Source organism: Chiloscyllium plagiosum, chromosome 7 (genome assembly GCF_004010195.1).
Source record: "Chiloscyllium plagiosum isolate BGI_BamShark_2017 chromosome 7, ASM401019v2, whole genome shotgun sequence".
In the NCBI taxonomy this organism is placed as follows: domain Eukaryota; kingdom Metazoa; phylum Chordata; class Chondrichthyes; order Orectolobiformes; family Hemiscylliidae; genus Chiloscyllium; species Chiloscyllium plagiosum.
The window spans coordinates 78,227,526-78,247,692 of record NC_057716.1 but is presented as its reverse complement, the minus strand read 5'-3'; the positions used below and the strand labels follow the sequence as shown (position 1 = coordinate 78,247,692).

Below are 20,167 nucleotides of genomic sequence, written 5' to 3'. Positions count from 1 at the left end.
GTTTAAGATCCACAAGTGCAAATACTGCCCTCTGTATATTATTATTGCAAGAGGGGATTTTAAAGATTGTGGGCGGCACGGTGGCACAGTGGTTAGCACTGCTGCCTCACAGTGCAGAGACCCAGGTTCAATTCCCGCCTCAGGCGACTGACTATGTGGAGTTTGCAAATTCTCCCCTTGTCTGTGTGGGTTTCTTCCGGGTGCTCTGGTTTCCTCCCACAGTCCAAAGATCTGCAGGTCAGGTGAATTGGCCATGCTAAATTGCCCGTAGTGTTAGATGAAGGGGTAAATGTATGGGTTGGTTGTGCTTTGGCGGGTCGGTGTTGCCTGTTTCCACACTGTAAGTAATCTAATCTGAAAAAAAAACCTTAATATGAGGATACAAGTTGTTTTGTGTCAATTGTTGATTCAACTTTGTATCTGAAGTTTGCATTGGTAACTAACTTAACTTTGAGGTAGTTGCACCGGCCACTACTGTCTCATTTGCCTTCATAATAGTAAAACTCCAGCGTGACTTAAGCTTCTGGCATACATAATGCGTTTCCAAATAGTTCTTCTTGGTATAGCTTCGAGTCATGAAAAGGTATGCTGCTCAAAGCATTATGCAAGATCCAGGACCCATCCATAATGTGGATTAGTCAGGTGACGGGTATGAGGGGTTGGGGGAGTGAGGGAAGAAGGCTATAGCTTCTACAGTTTCAAGGAAACCAGCTAATAGTGGGTTTTTTTTTTTCTGAAAGTATTTCACATAAATACTTGTTTCAATAATTCATAACAATTATGGTTGGTGTGAGATGGTATGAGATGAGTTCTGTTAAGCTGAAGACAGATGTTCAATGTACACCAGGAGGGACAATACTCCAACTTAGTTCAAGCTGTTGGAAGATGTTATCTCGTGAATGAACCTGCAGTTATGTATTCACAGATCCAGGTTCCAGTGCCTGCTGGAACAATTTTGTAGAGAAGGAAGAAATTATTGCTGAAACTTTAGTCTTGGAATTAATGGAAATTTCATTTGATGGCTTATGATGCATGGCTATTCTGTGAACAGTGACACTGTGCTCATCCATTTTATGGTGAGTTTTGATACTTACAGTGTTACTTATGAGGAATTCCTAGCACCTGTTATCTGCCTAAAGAGTCCACATTATGGAAGAGGAGGTGCTGGAGGTTTTAAAACACATAAAGATAGATAAATCCACAGGATATAACCAGGTATTACCCAGAACTTTTGTGGAAGGCTAGGCAAGTGATTGCTGGGCTTTTTGAAGAGATGTTGGTATCCTCCATAGCCGCAGGTGAGGTGTTGGAACGCTGGAGGTTGGCTAAAGTGGATCCAGCAATCTGAATGTACTTCAGCCAACTAAGAGGCAGTGTGCATCTTGCAGCTGCTCCTGGGATTGCAAGGTTTGGAGGGATATGGCCCAGGAGCAGGCAGGTGGGACTAAGTTTAGTTTGGGATTATGTTCAGCATAGACCATTTGGACCCAAAGATCGGTTTCCATGCTGTATGAATCTCTGACACTTTGGTGTCACTTTCACCAGCAGCAGAAGCACTCTGGGATTTCAGTTGGAGATATTATGGTTAAAGCTTGGTTGTGCTCCAGGTCAGTCTCGATCAGACATGAATCGCCCATCATAGTGTATTTAACCAGAGGGAAACAAAAACAAATAGCTTCTGAGGAAACTTCAGCCTGAGTGACACATCACTCATGGTAAATGTGTTGTAACTTTAGATCATCACCTGTATGTTCAACTGTCATTACAACTGCAGCTATCAGAAAATCAACTACAGAGGCCATCTGTCTTTCGCACTGTATTATCTTAGAGCTTTCTGGAAGAGACTGCAGCTCTTTCATTAACACCCAGTATAACATGTCATCTTGTCAATGTTCAATTTGGGAGCATCGCATGTTGGAAAGCCTTCACACAAATGAAAATATTGACCTTTCATTGAACAACAGGAAATGGAAATAAAAAACAAATGCAAAAAGCTCCAATTGCTTCTGAGAAATTTCAAGCTGCCTTCCTTTTGAGCGGCAACTAATTTACAGTCAATGATCATTCAATTCAGGTCTCTGGGAAGTAGCTGTCAATTAAATTCTGTCTGGTTTCTCCTGGTCTTCATGATGCTACACTGCTGTATCATGGTACAGTGATGTTCTTACTACTTGGTGTCTTTGTTCTCCTCCTAAAAAGACTGCTGTCACTCTCCCAGCAATTCAGCATCCATCACACACCCTCCTTGCTTGTTCCAGCTGTGTCGAGTATTGCATGCAAGGATTATGTGGCACTTTCTTTCTGGACTGCAAAACAATGCACCCTGCCCCCTGTCCCACCGCAAGCCTGATTTAAGCATCAGAATCTCATCTTTCAGCAGGCCTATCATATATTCTGTGATGGCCCTATGGAAGAATAAATTAGTTTTATCCGTGCCTGCTCCCAGTCAGTGGTTTGCATAACAACATTATCAACCATAGTTGAAGAGTGTATCCCTTGTCTCCCAGTAATCGTTCTTGTGAGGCTTGAGATTTTTGAGAAGATTTGTACCTCAGGTTGAGGTTCAGGCTGTAAGTTTGCTTGCTGAGCTGGTAGGTTTGTCCTCATAAGAACAAACCTACCAGCTCAGTGAGCAAACTCACAACATGAATTCTTGCGAGGCATTTAGCTTTCAAAATGAATCAGGAACCTTAGTGTACTCAAGGATATCATAACCATAATAGCTTCCAAGGTACCATTCTAAAATATGGTACCAATAATCTTAAATGATTTGTATATTAATGGATGGAACAGTTTACTGCTAATGAGTTCAGCTGCATTGCGATATGACCCTCTGAGCACAATGCAGCCGATAGCACCCCGAGACCTGGGAGAAGCTAATTATATGGTATAGCCCACTGCCTGGCAGCATTCTGCAGCTGTGCTCAGTTCATGTGGAGGCAGTTTAGCAGGTGCAGGAGGCAGGGTTCGATTTGTGGTGTATTTGTTTTTCCTCAATTTCTTTGCACTGCAACCAGAGTGGGATAACCGCTGTTGAGACTGAATCCATTGGTCACAGTTCCAATTAATCTGTGTGGGGGATATCAGAAACAAATATTAGGTATGTGACCAGTCAACACCCCCATCATGCACAGATAATACTTCAGGTTGGAGGTGTAGTGGACAGCAAAGAAGGTTATCTCAGGGTACAACGGGATCTTGATCAAATGGGCCAATGGGCTGAGGAGTGGCAGATGGAGGTTAATTTAGATAAATGTGAGGTGGTGCACTTTAGAAAAGCAAATCAGAGCAGGACTTATACACTTAATGGTAAGGTCCTGGAGAGTGTGGTTGAACAAAGAGACACCGGAGTGCAGGTTCACAGTTCATTGATAGTGGAGTCGCAGGTAGTTAGGATAGTGAAGAAGGCATTTGGAATGCTTTCCTTTATTGGTCAGAGCATCGAGTACAGGAATTGGAATGTCATGTTGTGACTGTACAGGACGTTGGTTAGGCCACTTTTGGAATATTATGTACAATTCTAGTCTCCTTCCTATTGGAAGGATGCTGTGAAACTTCAAAGGGTCCAGAAAAGATTTACAAGGATGCTCATAGAATCCCTACAGTGTGGAAGCAGGCCCTTCGGCCCAATATGTCTACACTGACCCTCTGAAGAGTCACCCACCCTGACCAATTTCCCTACATTTACCCCTGACTAATGCACCTAACCTACACATTCCTGAATACTATTAGCAATGTAGCATTGCCAATTCACCTAACCTGCACACCTTTTGGCAGTGGAGGAAACCAGAGCACTCGGAATGAAACCCACACAGACACAGGGAGAATGTGCAAACTCCACACAGACAGTCACCCAAAACTGGAACTGAACCCAGGTCCCTGACACTGTGAGGCAGCAGTGCTAACCACTGAGCCACTGTGCTGTCCTATGTTGCCAGGGTTGGAGGATTTGAGCTTTAGGGAGAGGCTGAATAGGTTGGGGCTCTTTTCCCTGGAGCATCAGAGACTGAGGGGTGACCTTATAGAAGTTTATAAATCATGAGGGGCATGGATAGGATAAATAGACAAGGTATTTTCCCTGGGTTGGGGGAGTGCAGAACTAGAAGGCATAGGTTTATGGTGAGAGGAGAAAGATACAAAACAGACCAATGGAGCAACTTTTTCACTTAGAGGTGGTGCATATATGGAATGAGCTGCCAGAGGAAGTGGTGGAGGCTGGTACAATTACAGCATTTAAAAGGTATCTGGATGGATATATGAATAAGAAGGGTTGAGAGGGATCTGGGTCAAGTGCTGGCAAATGGGACTAGACTAGGTTGGAATATCTGGTCGGCATAGACAAGTTGGACTGAAGGGTCTGTTTCCGTGTTGTATATTTCTCTGACTCTCAGATATAATTGGATATAGAAGAATCTCGTAAGGAAGGACATGGAATGCTTATACATAGTGGAGGTTATTCTGAAAGATGCAGCCCAAGCCATGCCATGGTCATGAGTGTGGTAAGATTAGTAAATCCTTTTATGCTTCCATCATCACCGCCCCCAACCTTTTTGAATCACCCAAGAAAGGCACAATTGATATAACAGCATTTGGGCAAATGCTTACAGTTCAAGGTGAGAAGAAATCATTCTCTATGTCCTTGTGCAGCCTATGTGACCTTGGCTTGTCTTTGTAAATTGTGGCTCACAGGTGCCACTTCAAAGGTTGCCTGCGATTATTCGATTTTACAGAGATGGCTATTATCAATTTGTAACGACTAATTGCAAGATCAAGATTGCTTGTGGCCAGGATGAATATATATCAGAGTTGGACTCTGCATGTGTTTCATATGCAGGCTATTACAAATATAGGTGTCTTTAACCTGAATTGTATGAATACATAATCAATACAAATAACTTTGTAGAACCTCCCATCGCTCACAATTAAACCTTGCATCCTCAGACAGGTGAAACTTACATATTCTGAGTGTAATGTCATCTATTTTCAATCTACATTGCTCATGTGAAATTTGTGTAAAGATGGAAGTCATCATGGGTCACAATTTGCAGATTAAGTCGCAGGCTTATCCTATTAATCTAGGTGACCCTCACTTCCAGACCTTTCTGTTTCTTTATTCCTTGCACACCTTGTTAACTCCCAAAGTTCTGAGCTTCCACACAAACCCATTCAGCTCTTTAAATGAAGTCTTCATCTTCCAACATTACCCTTTGAGCAGTTGGCCTACAGCTTAGCTATGTCAATTCACCAAATGCACAGTCCCTCCACCCACCCACCCCAACCCCACCCCCAGCACTACCACATGGTGGTTGTGACCACCAATAATCACCAACCCTAGAGTAACCAATGCCCTCTCAAGCACCATCATCTCTGACCCTTATGAGTTGAGTTGTCACAATTATTGTCTTCTCTGCATTTCAGCATGCTGCCTTCATTTCTCCCAGTTAACATCCCATATTTGCCCACCACAGTAGTGGCCCCTGATAATCCATTTTGAGTTTCAGTAAATGTCACCATTGGATTGGTCAAGAATCGCCCCCCTGACCGAATTGGAAGGATGAGCCTGATGTGAACAGTACTGATTAATCTCTTTGTAGATCCCTGATGGAACTACTATGAGTTCCCAGATAGCTGTATTGAACCTGCAGGACAGGCTCACTCAACCCAACTACCCCATGGCTCAACACTTCAACTCCCCCTCCCACTCCACCAAGGACTTGTCTCAGTCCCAACCCTCGAACTCAGCACCCCCTTCCTAACCTGCAATCTTCTTCCTGACCTCTCTGTCCCCACCCCCCCTCTGGCCTATCACCCTCACCTTAAATTCCTTCCACCTATCGCATTTTCAACGCCCCACCCCCAAGTCCCTCCTCCCTACCTTTTATCTTAGCCTGCTTGGCACATTTTCCTCATTTCTGAAGAAGGGCTCATGCCCGAAATGTCGATTCTCCTGCTCCTTGGATGCTGCCTGACCTGCTGCGCTTTTCCAGCAACACATTTTCAGCAAAGAACAGAATGGCAGAGCAAGGCAAGGTAATGCTGAAGTGTTGAAAACATCTAAGAATGCACAAGATGAGTGAGAGCTAATAAAGTAAGCATAGAGCCCAGAATTGCATGCTGTTCAAATGGATGGGATGGGTGCCTGTCCCTATGTGCAGAGGGACCTGCAGAATTTCAGTGAAAGATGTTGGCGAGTTCCACATTGAAGTGCATAACTGTATTTCAAGATACACCATAATGACGTGGTGAGTCTGGTGCATGGCTGATGCCAAATTCTGTGGATGGGGTCAGTTAGAGGTGATCATTACCCATGGAGCTTGCCCTGGGATTTTGGGGACTAAATTCCAAAATGGAATCCAGAAGAACAAGTGACAAGTTGGAACCTGCAGGTACCCACTATGACATCCATGTCAGGAATTGTTGCTGTTCATTTTGCGTCTGCCAAGCAAAAGAATAGCACACTGCAGATAAATTAGGTGAGAAAGAGTAAGAGTGAGATAGTGATGTATCCACATGGGCCTCTCACCATTCACAAGTGAGATTCTCATCTCTGTTGAAAGTTATTCTTTTCAGCTTCACCATAATTTCCCACCCAACTCACCATTCCAGTCTCTGAATTTCAAAATTTTGTCAATTCAAGAAAGCAATGTGACTCAATAAGTCTCTTTGTTATGTTATGCCTCTCTTTAATATGTTGCTTCAGAATCTCTTAGGTTTTATAGAACCATTTGCAGATTCACTGACAACAAACTGACTGTATGCACCTGGTTGAATAACAATCTAGAATGATACATGCAAGGATTATTGCAATAAAGCAAGTAATCAACTAAACAATGATTAAACCTATTGCGGTATCGCATGTAAGTCCAGTTGTGCATTCCATGAACTCAAGAAGATTCTTTTAATATAACACAGTTTAAACAAACACTGTCCTGCACAGCAAAGTTATTATCATAGCAAATTATGTTTCAAAAAATCATTCACATGACATTGGCATCATTAGTTGGATCAGTATTTATTGCTTGTCCTTAGTTGCCCTGGAAAAGATAATGGTGAGCTTCCTTTAGAACCACTGCAGTCCTTGAGGTTTAGGGACACTCACAATGCTAGGAAGAAGGTGTCAGGATTTTGACCTAGCAATACGAAGGAATAGCGACATTGTTACCAGTCGGGTAGGTATGTGACTTGGTATTATTTCCATGCATCTGCAGCTTGGAAGCTGCTGTGAGATAGTCAGTAACAATAGTTGTTGATCTTTAGTCTGAGATGTTTATTAAGATACCACATTTAGTCAGGATCGATAATAATAAGCACATAATAATCATTATTTCTTAAAACTAGAATGTCCCATAACCCTCAGGCGACTGACTGTGTGGAGTTTGCACATTCTCCCCGTGTCTACGTGGGTTTCCTCTGGGTGCTCCGGTTTCCTCCCACAGTCCAAAAGATGTGCAGGTCAGGTGAATTGGCCATGCTAAATTTCTCATAGTGTTAGGTGCATTCGTCAGGGATAAACATAGAGTAGGAGAATGGGTCTGGGTGGGTTACTTTTCGGAGGGTTGGTGTGGACTTGTTGGGCCAAAGGGCTTGCTTCTATAGTGTAGGGGATCTAATGTAATCTAATCTAAAAAATATTACACCATTAAATTGCATTATGACTTACAGGTACATTGGAAACAATGAACAATTCATCGCTTTTTTTTCTTCTATGAAGCATATTTTTAAAATGCCTGCATTAAAGGTACTTGAAAAATATAAGTTGCTGTTGATGATGTGTGTAAGCTGCAAATGATGCTGACCTCTACTATGTTAGTTGAGGGATATGCAATTAGCAGGGACTGGCTAAAGCCAGTAGAATATGTAAAAAGACCACATAATTGTAAATGTCTAATGTTTGTTACATTTGGAAAAAAAACTCAAATGAATGGTAATTGAAATGGATTCATTGAAGAATAGTGTACGTTAACCATATGTATTAAAAGCCTAAAATGTAATTTCAAGTAACAATAGCTTCAGGTTTTTGCTGTGTTGCCATTAATTCTATTAGCAACAGGGGACTTTTGAACAGCCATTACAGAAAATGTAGACTGTGTATTTAACTGAAATTGAATTGTTCTGCAGTGTTTAAAAATGAAGAGACAGTTTATTATCAGCAGCTAATACTTAATAGTTGTTTCAAGAATTTTTACAAATATTTCAACATAAAGGAGAAACTAAACTTCAGCATTCTTCTGCAAAATTTACATTGAAAATAACACATAAGGTAGTTCAGTTGGAGAATATTTCTAAAATTACTTGAATATTCATTGAAATCATGCCTGGCAGGGATTCTTTTCCCAAAGGTTTTAAAATAACCCACTGTTCATTGTGTTCTGCTGGAGGCCAGGTGCTTATTCAAGGCTCACAAGATTCTTGAGCCACATAGAGTGGCTTGATGTGATTTTCTGTTGCCTTCTTCATTGTTTTCATCTTTAGAGAACCTTTTTCCACATGGCCATTAACTGAGGCAAAAGTAACCAACCTTTACAATGTAGTGTGGAAATGCCCATTGGATGAAAATGCCTTCTCCATCTCCCATGCTTAAAGTATTTCGCATCAGTTTTTACAGTGGAGAAAGAGTGGAACTAAAGAACTTGGTGAAATAAATAGTAATATCTTGAAAAGTGTCCATATTACAGAGGAGGTGCTGCTGGACATGTTAAAATGCATAAGGGTGGATGAATCCCCCAATACTTGATTAGATATACCCCAGAACTTTGTAAAAACTGGGAAAGTGATGGCTGAGCTCCTTGCTAAGGTATTTTCATCATCGATGGCCACAGGTGAGGTGCTGGAACACTAGAGGTTGTCTAATGTGGTGCTGTTACTTTAGAAAGGTGATCAGGAAAAGCCAGAAAATGATAGACCAATGAGCTTGACATCAGTGATGGGCAAATAGTTGGACAGGATTCTGAGGAACAGGATTTACATGTATTTGGAAAAGCAAGGACTAATTAGGAGTAGTCAACATGGCTTTGAATGTGGGAAATCATGTCTCACTATCTTGATTGAGATTTTTGAAGATGTGGTAAAGAAGATTGATGAAGGCAGAGTGCCTGTCGATATAGACTGTGTTTGACAAGGTGTTTGACAAGGCTCCATGTGGGAGACCAGTTCACAAGGTTAGATCATTCTAGTCACCAGTTACGTGACAAAGGAGCAGTGCTCCAAAAGCTTGTACTTCCAAAGAAACCTGTTGGATTATAACCTATTGTTGTGTAATTTTTAACTATGATTCTAAAAGAAAGGGTTGCTGAAATACTTTTCCAGTGCTTTAATGGGATTCTGGAATACCCATGATTTCACAGCTAAATCTTTTCTAGTTTACATACATATGTTTGATTTTGTGAAAAAACATGTGAATTTCTGTTGCAATGGACACTTAATATGAACAAAATCAGCCACAAAACATTGAGCAATCTTACATGTCAAGTAGTAGAAACTTTTCAATATGTTGGCCATTTTAAGTATGTTAACTGTTTTCCTGTTCTATGATGAATCAATGCATCAAAAATGGCTTGAAACCTTCTAATTAATGACATTAACAACAAAGCCAAGTATTTAGAAAATAGCTACTTCAAGAAATAAACAGGATTGTAAATCATGGGATGAAAGAACAAGGTTAAATGTTTTGTTGACATTGAGTTGGTTTTGAAACCTCTTTAATGGGTTTCAATTACAATATGGATTTTCTTTTAGAATAATGCATTAACGAGAACATTTCTTCAGCCTTTATCTAATAAAATTTGTATGGTTTTAAACCAGCAGTGTCAACATCATGCAACTTATACCTCAGGTTATCTGTTATTCACAATTTTTGATAGAATACTACAATTATTATTATGCTTATGCGCTTGATGATTATTGTAACAGGACAATCTGATAATGAATTGACATTGTGTTTATAATTACAGCACCAAATCCTTGTGAGTCTAATAATGGCAAAGGGCCATGTTCTCATTTGTGCCTGATTAATTACAATGGAACTGCTGCATGTACATGTCCTCATCTAATGAAACTGGCCCCTGATGAAAAGAATTGCTATGGTAAGTACCTGAAAATCTGTCAAATCAAAATAAAGCCTTAGAACTGATGTTCAATAAACACAAGAACAATGAACTGCCAACTTCACATGGCAGGGTGATTCGTCTGAAATGTACACCATCTATTAATTGATACATGTTTGGAAATCTTTTCTTAGCAGGTGATATTTGAAGCTCCATTTTAAAAATGTGAACACAAAAACTAAAGGTTCAGTTAGATTGTTTTAGGTGCTTGCAGTGCAATTTATCAAAATTGTCCAAAGCTGTGATAAACATTGTAGAAGTTACATCCAATAGCAATTGTCTTCCTGTGGTCTTTTGCACTCTTTTAATAATATTCATGCTGGACTCACAAACTGGTCCCATCATCAAACTGAATTAATGATCTTGACAAGTTTTGATTAAGTATGCCCATTTAAGAATAATTATAAAATAAGCTTTTTGTTAAATGCACCAATAAAAGTAATCGAAATGAAATGAAAGAACTACAAATGCTGGAAATCTGGCAGCATCTAAAAACATAGAATCATATCATCCTTACAGTGTGGAAGCAGGCCATACGATCCAGCGAGTCCACACTGCCCCTCCGAAGCGCACCGCACCCAGACCCAACCCTCACCCTATCCTTGTTACCCTGAATTTCCTGCATCTAATCCAACCAGCCAGCACATCCCTGGACACTATGGACAATTTAGCATGGCCAATTCAACGAACCTGCAAATACAGTCATAGAACTGCACAATATGGAAACAGACCCTACAGTCTAACTCCTCCACACCAATCAGATACCCTAAATTAATCTAGTCCCATTTCCAGCCTTTGGCCCACATCCTTCTAAACTTTGCTATTCATATAACCATTCAGATGCCTTTAAATGTTCTAATTATACTAACCTCACCACTTCCTCTGGCAGCTTATTCCATACATGCACCATTTTCTGCGTGAAAAAGTTGTCCCTTTGGTCCCTTTGTCCTTTTAAATCTTTCCCCTCTCATCTTAAACTATGCCATCTAGTTTTGAACTCCACTACCTTGGGGAAAAGACCTTGGCAATTCACCCTGTCTATGACCCTCATGGTTTTGTTACCCTCGATAAGGTTACCCCTCAGCTTCCGACACTTTAGGGAAAATAATCTATTCAACCTCTCCCTGTAGCTCAAACCCCTCAACCTTGGCAATATCCTTATAATTCTTTGCTGAACCATTTCAAATCGCAACATGCTCCCTATTGCAGGGAGACCAGAATTGAACACAGTATTCAGAAAGTGGCCTAACCAATGTCATGTAAAGTCACAGCATGACCTCCCAACTCCTATACTCAATGCGCTGATTAATAACGACAAGCATACCAAATCCTTCTTCAATATCCGATCTATCTGCGACTCTACTTTCAAAAAACTATGAACATGCACTCCGAGGTCTCTTTGTTCAAGAACACTCCCCAGGACCTTACCATTAAGTGTATACATCCTGTCCTGATTTCCTGTTCCAACATTCACTGTCTCACATTTATCTGAATTAAAATCCAACTACCACTCCTCAGCCCATTGACCCATCTGATCAAGAACCCGTTGTACTCTGAAATAACCTTCTTGGCTGTGCACTACACTACCAATTTTGGTGTCATCCGCAAACTTAGTAGCCATACCTCCTATATTCATATCTGAGTCATTCGTATAAATGATGAAAAGTAGTGGACCCAGCACCGATCCTTGTGGCACTCCACTGGTCACAGGCCTCCAGTCTGAAAAGCAACCCTACACCACCACCCTCTGTCTCCTACCTTCAGGCCAGTTCTTTATCCAAATGGCTAGTTATCCAAATTAGCTTTGCTAACCATTTCACATGTAGTACCTTGTCAAATGCCTTTCTGAAGTCCGTATAGATCACATCCACCATTCTGTCTTCATCAATCCTCTTTATCACTTCTCCAAAAAACTCAATTAAGTTAGTGAGACACGATTCCCCACACACAAAGCCATGTTGACTATCCCTCATCAGTCCTTTCCTTTCCAAATACCTCGAAATCTTGTCCCTCAGGATTCCCTCCAACAACCTGCCCACCAAAGATATCAGATTTGCTGGTCTATTATTCCCTGGCTTTTTCTTGCCACCTTTCATGTTAGCCAATCTGCAGGCTTCAGGCGCCTCGCCTGTGGCTATTAATGATACAAATACCTCAGCAAGGGGCCCAGCAATCACTTCTCGAGCTTCCCACAGAGTTCTAGGGTACACTTGATCAGGTCCTGGGGATTCATCCACCTTTATGCATTTTAAGGTGTCCAGCAACTCCTCCTCTATCATTGAGATATTTTTCAAGATGTCACTATTTATTTCCCCAAGTTATCTAGCTTCATATCCTTCTCCACAGTAAACACTGACACAAAATACTCAATTAATATCACCTCTATCTCCTGCACTTCCATACATAGACAATCTTGCTGCTCTCAGGGGTCCTATTCCCTCCCTAGTTACCCTTTTGTCCTTAATGTATTTATAGAGTCCTCTTGGATTCTCCTTAACCCTATTTGCCAAAGCTATCTCATGTCCCTTTTTTCCCCTCCTGATTTCCCTCTTAACTATATCAAGTTAATGTTTCGGGTTCAGTGACCCTTCTTCAGAACTACATTGTTTTGAAAACAACCACTTTTTTCTCAAATATTAAATTAATAATTTACAAGAAAACTGACCAATGTCAATGAAATTAGTAAATAGTTCTGTATTGATTCTTACTTTATCACTTCCAATTCCTTAAAATTGGATTACTTACTAGAATGTTAATTTCTTTCGATAAATGCTTTTCTAATTATATTAATAAGATGGATTACCAATTCTCAATTCATCCAGAAATGTTGTTTAATGCAAATAAAGGACAATTTTGTTTGAATGCTGCCAAGCTGCACTAGTTCATGGATAGTTTTATGGCTGTAATTATGCTACTGCCTTGAGTAGCAAACTGAATTAGAATTTGATTTCAGAAAACTAGCCCGACTCTGAGCACAGTTTGCATCCGTATTGTCATTATACCCAATATGGAACTTAACCTAATAACCAATGCTGATTGTTGTGATACTGAGGAAGTGCAATATTGTTGGGGATGCTATAATGTAGATTATGTAAAAATTAATGACCTGTTTGCTTGTGCAGTTGGAGGTGACAGAAATCCCACGGTGTTATTTAAGCACCAAAGAGTTCTCATGATCATCAACTGTCCTCAGCAAATGCTATCAAAATAAATTGACTTGGCAGTAATACTGTTTTGTTAAACCTTGCCTTGCGAGCTTATTTGCTATGTTTGCAGCAGTGAATGTGCATCAAAGATGCTTAATTGGTGGTGAGTCCATTGAAACAGTTCAAGGAAGTGAAAGGTGTATGAAAACGTAACTTCTGTCAAGACAAACTTGCCTTGATTTAACCTAAACCTTACAAACTGAAATATCCAAAGAGATAATTGAACTGACCTCAGCTGATGAGCTCCCTTTAATTATATTGACTTACCGGCCACCAAAATTGCACTTAAAGTGAACTTTTGCTTCACGTTTCACGTCTGACTGAAAGCCTAATGAAATTTCTAACCATATTCATTTTGAATAGATTTTCAATATTATGGCCCATATCAACTTGAGCAGCTCTTTTCTTAAAGTTAATTAAACTGAAGATCAAATATTTGTCTTTCAGACTTGCAATAAAAGGACAGGAAAAAAAATCAGGTTGAGTTAAACACATACTTCGGGTTGTTTTTAATATTATTTTGAATGGAAAGGTTCTCATAAATCACTAATTTGAAAGTAAGTAAAGTCTTAAAAAAAATGATGTAGTTCTAAAATCAAGACAGAGAAAGAAAATTTAATTTTAAAGGTTTTTTTCTCTTTGAATTTCACTGTTTCGAAATGTCCTCTTGATTTGATGTCTAATGCACTGCTCTCACCCTGTCATAATATTCAAACATCAATCAGGATCAGCAGTAAAATGACTTTTAACAATATTGAGATTTTTCCTTATTTTATGCAGAACAAAAGGAGTTTTTTATTTATTCAAGAAATTCAGAGATCCGTGGAGTTGATATTGATAATCCATACTACAATTACATAACACCATTTACTGATCCGGATGTCAGTCAAGTTAAAACAATTGATTTCGATGCATTAGAAGAACGAATTTATTGGTCTGATTTAAAGCCCCGATTTATAAAGCGCGCCTTCATAAATGGTACAGGGATAGAAACCATCGTCTCAGCGGGTAAGTAGGGAATAATGAAGAAAGTTATGAGTACTACATGGCAATATGTTGTGATATGATGTTGTTTAAATCTTCATTATCTGTAGCTGACATTCAGTTGTTAAACAGATGGATGCAATGAGGAAACAAACAATGGATTGATACAGTTAACATGTCTTTTGTCATGGGATCCTATCTGGAATGTGCAGCTAGTGTAATTGCTAAGTCTGGCAGACCAGAAGAAACCTAGGTTTTCTATATAGTTTGTGCAGTCTTCTTTGATATATATCAAGGGATTAGCAGCTGGGGATATGAGAAAGCAGGGAGAGTGCAGGCAGGGAATTCTACAGCAATCAGGCATTCCTGGGAAGACAAAATCACTGATTAAGGACTGCTCACAGTGATTTCACGTAGAAGGGAAATGGACTTGACCAGGATTGATTTGAATAATGGCAGCTTGTTGAAATGCCAAAGCTTATGTGGAACACAGGATGTGAGCCTTCGAGAAAGAAAAATGATGTGCAGGCATTCCTGATGAAGGGCTTATGCCTGATATTGTGATTCTCCTATTCCTCGGATGCTTTTCCAGTGCCTCACTTTTTGGCATTTATGGAGAGCAAACGATTGGGTTGTTTGGAGTCTGAACAAATCAAATTGACAAATATCAATAGAAAACTATTCTGTGATTCAAATCTATTATTGTCAGGTCAAATATCAATTGGTTATTTGCATTTGCTCTATTTAAAATGTTGTTTAAAATGTCAATTGTTCAGCAGTTTCTTGGGAACGTGATGGCATGATGGTATTATTGCCAGATCATTAATTCAGAAACTCAGCTAATGTTCTGGGAACTGGGTTCAATTCTGCCGTAGCAGTTTTAATTCAATTGAATTGAATTTGATAAAGAAAACTGAAATTAAAAGTCTACTGATGACCATTGTTGATTGTCAGAAAAACCTGCCATCATCACCTGGTCTGAGTTTCATGTGACTCCAGACTTTCAGCAGTGTTGTTGACTCTCAATTGCTCTCTGAAATAGCCTTGCAAGCCACTCAGTTGTAACAATTGCTCTAAATCCCACCCAAGAAATGAAACCGGATAGACAACCCAGCAGTGACCTAAGGCACTGAAAAATCAGAATCAGCTCTGTCAATCCTGCAAAGTCATCCTTACCAGTAGGGAAGAGCTGCACCACGGACTAGCTGTCTCAACAGCTTGACATACTCATACTCACACAATCATACCTTACAGACAATGTCCCAGACACCACCATCACCATCCCTGGATATGTGTTGTCTCACTGGCAGGACAGACCCAACACAGTCAGGAGGGTGTCGTCCTGGGTGTCCTCAACATTGACTCCAGATACCATGAGGGCTGATGGCTTCAGGTTAAATATGGGCAAGGAAATCTCATGTTAATTACCAAGTACTTACCACATGAATCAGTACTCTTACGCATTGAAGGTGACAAAGTCACAAAATGCGCCCTGGGTGGGGATTTCAATGTCCAACTCCAAGACTGGCTTGCTCGCAGCTCTGTTGATTGAGCTGGTCAGGTCCTAATAGACATAGCTGCTAGACTGGGTCTGTGACAGATGGTAAGGGAATCAACAAACTGGAGAAACATACTTGACCTCATCTTTACCAATCTGCCCGTTGCGGATGCACCTGTCCATGAGAGTATTAGTATGAGTGGCCACCACACAGTCCTTATGGAGACAAAATGCTGCCTTCACATTGAGAATGCCCTCTATCATGTTGTGTGGCACTGCTATTGTGCTAAATGGGGTAGACTGAACAGATCTCAAGACTGGGCATCCAGGAGGCACTCTGGGTCATCAACAGTAGCACAATTGTACTCCAGCGTAATCTGTAACCTCATTGCTTGACATAGTCCCCACTCAGTCATTACCATCAAGCCAGTGAATCAACCTTGGTTCAATGGAAAGTGCATAAGGGCATGCCAGGACCAGCACCAGGCATACCTTATAATGAGTGTCAACCTGGTGAAGCTACCAAACAGGACAATTTGCACGCCAAACAGCATTAGCAGCAAGTGACAGATAGAGCTAAGCGATCCCACCACCAATGGATCGGATCTATACACTGAAGTCCTGCCACGTTGAGTCATGTATGATGGTGGACAGTTAAACAATTGACTGGAGGAAGAGACTCCACACATCTCCCCTTCCTCAATGATAGAAGAGCCAACATATCAGTGCAAAAAATAGATCTGAAGAATGCACAGCAATCTTCAGCCAGAAGCGTCAAATGGATGATCCATCTCAGCCTTTTCCAGTGGTCCACAGCACTTTGTTATTTACTTATTTATTCATGGAACATGTGCGTTCCAGAACTTGCCCGTTCCCAGTCAAGCTACTCGAATGCAGCTACAACATTGGCATCGAGCCAACAATGTGGAAAATTGCCTAGATTTATTATGTACACAAAAGCAGGACAAATCTGACCCAAACAATTACTGCCCCAACAGTCTGCTCTTGATTACCAGTAAAGTGATGGAAGGTGTTATCAACAGTGCTATCAAGCAGCTCCTGCTCAGCAATAACCTGCTCAGTGATGCCCAGTTTGGGTTCCACCAGGACCACTCAGCTCCTGATCTCATTAAAGCCTTGGTTCAAACATGGACAAAAGAGCTGACTTCCAGAGGTGAAAGGTGGAAGTGACAACGTTTGACAATAAGGCTGATATCAAGAAACCATAGCGAGACTGGAATCTATGGGTATCAGGGCAAACTCTCCGGTGGTTGGAGTCACACTGGCACAAAGAAGATGTTTGTAGTTGTTGGAGGTCAGTCATCTCCACTCCAGGACATCTCTGTGGAAGCAGAAGTGGGAATGTTTGCTGGTGATTTCAAATGCAACATGATCGGGACAATATCCAGGCTTGGGCTGACAATTGGCAAGTAACATTCATGCCAGGATATGACCATTACCAATAAGAGACAATCTAACCACCACCCCTTTATATTCAATGGTGTTACCATCATTGAATTTCCCACTATCAACATCCTGGGCATTATCATTGATGAAAAACTTAACTGAACTTGCCACATAAACAAATGGCTACAACAGCAGGTCAGAGGCTAGGAATATTGCAGTGCAGAACTCACCATCTGACAACCCAAAGTCTATCCACCATCTACAAGGCACAAGTCAGGAATGTGATGGAGTATTCCCCACTTACCTGGATGGGTGTAGCTCCAACAACACTCAAGAAACTTGACACCAACCAGGACAAAGAAGCTGGCTTGACTGGAACTACATCTGAAGCATCCACTCCCTCCACCACCGAGGCTCAGTCGCAGCAGTGTGTACTATTTACAAGATGCACTGCAGAAATTCACCAAAAATCCTTACACAGCACCTTCCAAATCCTTGACCATTTCCATCTGGAAGGACAAAGGCAGCAGATACATGGGAACACCACCACCTGCAGGTTCCCCTCCAAGCCACTCATTAAACTGACTTGTGCTTGGTCAACAGCCTGAAATTGCTCCCAAGGTTGGTTGAGATACAGCACGTGGACTGCAAAAAAGCAGCTCATCAGCACCTTATCAAGGGCAGGCAATAAATGCTGGCCAGCCAGCAATTCCATGTCCCACAAATTAATTATTTTTAGTTTCTAAATTAGATCAATGACAATATTATGCATTGTAACAAATTTGGTACATAGATTGAAAATTAATCTCCTCTGCTGAGCTGATGGAAGTGAAAGGTGGGAGGCTACCATCTAAGACCTTTGTACTGCATTTGTTGTTACACTACAATGATGGGTGGGGCAGTTGCCAAACTGAGAGCTCAGAAAGCAAGCCCTTTTTGTTTGCTCACAGTTTACAGGAAGATCTCATTGTCAGGCACTCAATGAGGGAACTGACATCATGAAGAAGAGGCCCAGTAAGAGCCAGACTCCACTCCACTCCGATCTCAACAGCAAAATTATTCCACTCCCACTCACCTCTGGCCTTGTCCCCACAATAGTCCTGTGAATAATGGAACAATGGTCACCACTCCTGTGCTGATTGGATATTAAGGGTACCTCTCCCAAATTGCCTTTCCCAATATTTTACCCGTCACTGGGGGATACCCATACCATTTATAGAGCCCAGCAGCTTTGGTTGCCCTCTGTCATTTTAGGGTAAACGGCTGCGGTGGCATGGAAGTATCCCCCCTCCCCATTAGTCACTTGCCCCACTTTAACCCAATGCCCTATCCTCTTGAACCCAGACATTCCCGTACTTCTCCCACACTACGGCTATACCCCCATCCATTTTCTCCTGGTGAGACTGGCATACCTGATCTTCCCAGAATGGTGAGACTGACGGCAGTCCCAGCAGTGGCACCATTCCCACTGACACCAAATCGTCTGCAAAGCTTCTGGTCAGTCGAATGAGTGGGCAGTTCCCATAAAGTCCAATCCATTGATAACATGGTGCCCCATTCAGATTTCATGAGTTTTTTTGCAAAATCTGATGATAACCTTCTTGTTATTTTTAGTTCTATTTGATAATTAGTTAAGTGCAAACATTTGTACATAAATGTAGAGAATGTGTCATAAGTCAGCAGCAATACCTGCTGATGATGTAGCATAGTATTTTTGTGGTTTACAGATTGATTTACACTGGTGAAGTTATTTCTGAAATATTTGTGAGTAGTGAAGGTTTATGAAAAAATGAAACAGGAAATCATCTTAATAATTCTTTTGGAATAAATGGTGTCATTAAAATAGGCAGGTTTTAATTTTTAGAAATGCTAATTTCCACACTTTATATGTTTAGCTATGTTTGACAGAACAATACACCTTTTGTCTTTGTGAGACTGTGTTTTTGCTTTTGAAATTCAAATAAATTATGTAATGATGCTTACATTTAGGAAAGTTTACACAGAAGTATATAGAACTTAGAACTTTCTTCAACAGAAAAAAAAACAATTTGGCCCAATTCAGCCCGTGACATGGTTTAAGTTCAGTTTTCTCACATTCTTTGTGACTTCTTTCTTCAGGCTAAAATATTTCCCTTTTCTTTCTTATCCATGGTACAGGGACATCCAGTCCCTGTACACCTCCAACCCCCATCACGAAGGCCTCAAAGCCCTCCGCTTCTTCCTTTCCCACCGAACCAACCAGTACCCTTTCACTGACACCCTCCTTCGACTGACTCAACTGGTCCTCACCCTGAACAACTTCTCTTTCCAATCCTCCTACTTCCTCCAAACCAAAGGGGTAGCCATGGGCACCCACATGGGCCCCAGCTATGCCTGCCTCTTCGTTGGATATGTGGAACAATCCATCTTCTGCAGCTACACTGGCACCACCTCCCACCTTTTCCTCCGCTGCATCGATGACTGTATCGGCGCTGCCTCATGCTCCCACGAGGAGGTTGAACAAGTTCATCCACTTTACCAACACCTTCCACCCTGACCTCAAATTCACCTGGACCGTCTCAGACTCCTCCCTCCCCTTCCATTTCTATCTCGGGCAACCGAATCAACACGGACATTTACTATAAACCGACCGACTCCAACAGCTACCTAGACTACACCTCCTCCCACCCTGCCCTCTGTAAAAATGCCACCCCATATTCCCAATTCCTTTGTCTCCGCCGCATCTGCTCCCAGGGGGACCAGTTCCAATACCATACAACCCAAATGGCCTCCTTCTGCAAAGACCGCAATTTCCCCCCAGATGTGATCGACGATGCCCTCCACTGCATCTCCTCCACTTCCCGCTCCTCCGCCCTTGAGCCCCGCCCCTCCAATCGCCACCAGGACAGAACCCCACTGGTCCTCACCTACCACCCCACCAACCTCCATATACAGCATATCATCCGTCGGCCACCTCCAAACGGACCCCA

The 20,167-nt window shown here is 41.4% G+C and overlaps 1 protein-coding gene across 1 annotated transcript in view; it reads left to right on the top strand.

The window, feature by feature from the left end:
* The window catches only part of LOC122551725 (low-density lipoprotein receptor-related protein 1-like), a 1,892,490-nt gene that overhangs the window by 1,253,347 nt on the left and 618,976 nt on the right, over nt 1-20,167 (top strand). The window contains exons 28-29 of the mRNA XM_043694091.1: nt 9,951-10,082; nt 14,090-14,317. Of these exons, the coding sequence (XP_043550026.1) occupies nt 9,951-10,082; nt 14,090-14,317 (360 nt within the window). The remainder of the gene's footprint in view (nt 1-9,950; nt 10,083-14,089; nt 14,318-20,167) is intronic.